This window comes from Benincasa hispida, chromosome 1 (genome assembly GCF_009727055.1).
Source record: "Benincasa hispida cultivar B227 chromosome 1, ASM972705v1, whole genome shotgun sequence".
Lineage (NCBI taxonomy): Eukaryota > Viridiplantae > Streptophyta > Magnoliopsida > Cucurbitales > Cucurbitaceae > Benincasa > Benincasa hispida.
In genome coordinates this window covers 10016616-10020255 of record NC_052349.1, presented here as the reverse complement: position 1 = coordinate 10020255, position 3640 = coordinate 10016616, and the positions used below count along the sequence as shown (strand labels likewise).

The 3640-nt window shown below is 40.4% G+C and overlaps 1 protein-coding gene across 1 annotated transcript; it reads right to left on the bottom strand.

Annotated features, from left to right (window-relative positions):
* Nucleotides 1–2070: 2070 nt before the first annotated feature.
* On the bottom strand, nt 2071–2436 carry LOC120075865 (uncharacterized mitochondrial protein AtMg00860-like). The gene has a single exon (XM_039029579.1). The coding sequence runs from the start codon at nt 2434–2436 to the stop codon at nt 2071–2073; it is 366 nt and encodes a 121-aa protein (XP_038885507.1).
* Nucleotides 2437–3640: the final 1204 nt, after the last annotated feature.

Below are 3640 nucleotides of genomic sequence, written 5' to 3'. Positions count from 1 at the left end.
AAGCGTTGAGGTTGAAAATGCAATTTTTGACATTTCATTAAATGCAAGCCAGAGGGAAAGATGTTCCCCCTATCGGCGTACTTAATTGTCCTCGAGAATTGAAGCGACAGAAACCCTACGCATTCATTTTTAGATGTGTTGAGTTTGATTGACTCTAAGTCATCACTTACTATTCTACTTAAATGAACAGATTAAGCAATCGCATCATATACCACTCATCGCATCATCAAAAGATTCATTTCAATCAAGTCAAAGTCAAGAAGTTGAAGCAAAAATTCAAATTAACAATAACCAAACAAATCAAAGCAAGAAGTTAATCTAGGAAAGCAGAGTAAAAGAAGACGTCTCTAGAAAAGTTGGAGTGAAGTCACTGTAGAGACTCTTCAACACAAGCGATCAAGTTTGTTAGCTTAGGTAATGGACTCTTTTTCCCGATCAACAGAGCCTCCATAATAAGGCTTCATCCGTTGTCCATTGACTTTGAAGATGTTGCTTCCATCTTCATTCATCAACTCCACTGCTTTATGAGGAAAGACTTCTCATACAATGAATGGATCCGACCACCTCGACTTGAGCTTCCCTGGAACAAGACGAAGATAAGAGTTAGATAATAACACCCGTTGACCCACAACCAAATCCTTCTTGTAGATTTTGCTATCATGTCATCGCTTCATCTGCTCCTTGTAAAGCTTTTCATTTTCGTATACGATGAGTCTTCATTCTGCAAGTTCATTCAGTTGAAGCTCCCACGTATCTCTTGCACTTGCTAAGTTGAGTTTCAACTTCTTCAAGGCCCATTGCGCCTTGTGCTCAAGTTTCAAAGGGAGATGGCATGCCTTCTCATACACTAACACATAGAGGGACATGTCGATCGACGTCTTATACGTAGTTCTGTAGGCCTAAAAAGCCTCATCTAATTGTTGTGTCCAGTCCTTCCTAGAGGTGTTTATCACCTTCTTCAAGATAGATTTGATCTCCCTATTTGAAACTTTCGCTTGACCATTGGTCTACGAGTGATAAACAGTCGCAACCCTGCATTTGACATTAAATTTGAGAAGAAAGTTAAAAATGATGAGGTTAATAAAATGAGTATATTTATTGCTAATCAACGCACGAGGCGTTCCAAAGCGGGAGAAGATATTCTACTTTAAAAATTTGGCCACGGTAGTTGCATCATTCTTTGAGCAGGAAATGGCCTCCACCCACTTGGAGTCATAATCAACTATAACAGGGTCTACTGATGTCCAATAGAGGAAGGGAAGGGACTCATGAAATCTATGCCCCACACATCAAATAGTTCTACTTGTAAAATTGAAATAGGTGGCATCTCATTCTTGTTTGATATGTTGCCTGTCCTTTGACACCGATCACAACTCACCAAATGGGCTCGGGCGTTCTTAAATATAGTTGGCTAAAAGTAGCCACTTCGAAGGACCTTTGCAACAGTCCTCTGCCCCTAAAATGTCCTCCATATGGGGATTCATGACATTGTTCTAAGATACTCTAAACTTCCAATTCTAGAACGCATCTTCATATGATGTGATTAGATCCTAGACGGTACAGAAATGGGTCATCCCAATAATAAAATTTCGATTCATGTATAAGCTTTTTCGTCTGTTGAAAATTATAAACCTCTGACATCTGGCCGCAAAATAGGTAGTTGACTATATCGACGTACTAAGGCTCCCTAGCATTCAAAGTCATCAATTTCTCATCCTGAAAGCAGCCATCTATCTTATTCTCCTTATTCTAAATCTCAATTGTTCTCCAACTGTGACAAATGATCAACAACTTAATTTTCTGTCGCCTTCCTATAATCTCCAAATCAAACTCTTGAAGCAGTAGCACCCATCTAATCAGCTTAGGCTTCGCATCCTTCTTAGTCATCAAATACCTGATCACAAAATGATAAATGTATATGACCGCCTTAGAGCCCACTAAATATGGTTTGAATTTTTCCATAGCGAATACCACGGCTAACATTTCTTTCTCTGTAGTTGTGTAGTTTTCTTGAGCATCGTTAAGGGTCTCACTAGCATAAAAGATGAGATGAAGGATTGTATCCTTGCGCTAACCCAGCACTGCTCCTACTGTGTAGTTGATTGTATCGCACATGAGTTCAAATGGTTGCGTCCAATCCAGTGCCACCAGGATGGGCATAGAGATTAGCGCATCCCTTAGCATGTTGAACACACGAATGCAAGCATTGTCAAAATCATAAGGACTATCCACTTCAAGGAGAATGCTTAAAGGTCGAAAAATTTGGGAGAAACATTTGATGAATCTCTTGTAGAATCCTGTGTGGCCTAAAAAGCTTTTTAACATCTTAACATTCACCGGTGCTGGTAGTTTGGCAATTGCATCAATTTTTGCCTGATCCACCTTTAGACCTGCCTTGGAAACTTTATGGCCCAACATTATGCCCTTAATGACCATGAAGTGACACTTCTCTCAATTGAGGACCAAGTTGGTTTTTTCGCAATTCTTCAACACATTTTTCAAATTGGTGAGGAAGACACTATAGAAATCACCAAAAATAGAGAATTCATCCATAAAGTCTTCCACCAATCGTTCTAAGAACTCTGAGAATATCGCCATCATGCATCACTGAAACATCCCTGGCGCATTGTAGAGCTCGAAGGGTATGTGCCGAAAGGCAAATGTGCCAAAGGGGCAGGTGAATGTTGTCTTCTCTTTATCTTCAGGCGCAATGGTTATCTGGTTATACCTAGAGTACCCATCCAAAAAGCAAAAGAACTCGTTTCTCACGAATCTATCTAGCATTTGATCGATGAACGACAGAGGAAAATTATCCTTTTTGGTTTCCTTGTTGAGTTTGTGGTAATCCATACATATGTGTTAGCCTATGACAGTTCGGGTGGGGATCAACTCATTCTTACTGTTTGCAATTACCGTTATTCTGCCTTTCTTAGGCACGCACTAAACTAGGCTCACCCAGCTGGTGTCAAAGATAGGTTAAATGACTCATGCGTTGAGCCACTTGATTATCTTTTTTTTCACTACTTCATGCATGGTTGGGTTTAGCCTTCGTTGTCTTTCCACTGAGCCTTTTTTTCCCTCTTCCAACCTGATTTTACACATGCAATACGAGGGTTAATCCCCTCAATGTCTGATAATGTTCATCCTATGGCCTTGGTGTACTTTTTCAGGACCTACAATAGGGACATCTCATCATCAGCCGTCAATGCAGAGGAGATAATGATGGGCAGAGTGTCATTATCCCCAAGATAGGCATACTTGAGGTGAGCAGGTAAGGCCTTGAGCTCTAATAGAGGGGGCTTTTCTAGTGACGACTTAATTCTTGCCGCTTCTCGTTCATCTAAATTCAAGGATTTAAAGATCAGGTTAGACGTAGTCACGGCATGGGCAACCTCTTCCATCGCCAATTCTTCTTCTTCTTCTTCTTTTCTCAGTTATTCTTCAAACACTTCCCAGCAATTCATTCCCAAATCATCTATGCGCTGGCAGGTCTTTAACTCATCTGGAAATTTAAATGCGTTGAACACATTGAATTTTACTTACTGCTCATCAACTTTAATGGTTAGCTCTCTTTTCTGCACATCAATCAGCGCACGTCTCGTTTACAAGAATGGGTGTCCAAGGATGATTGGAATATCGG

Excerpts from the sequence above, each read along its gene's own strand:
- LOC120075865 (XM_039029579.1), bottom strand. The coding sequence starts at position 2,436 with ATGGTCATTAAGGGCATAATGTTGGGCCATAAAGTTTCCAAGGCAGGT.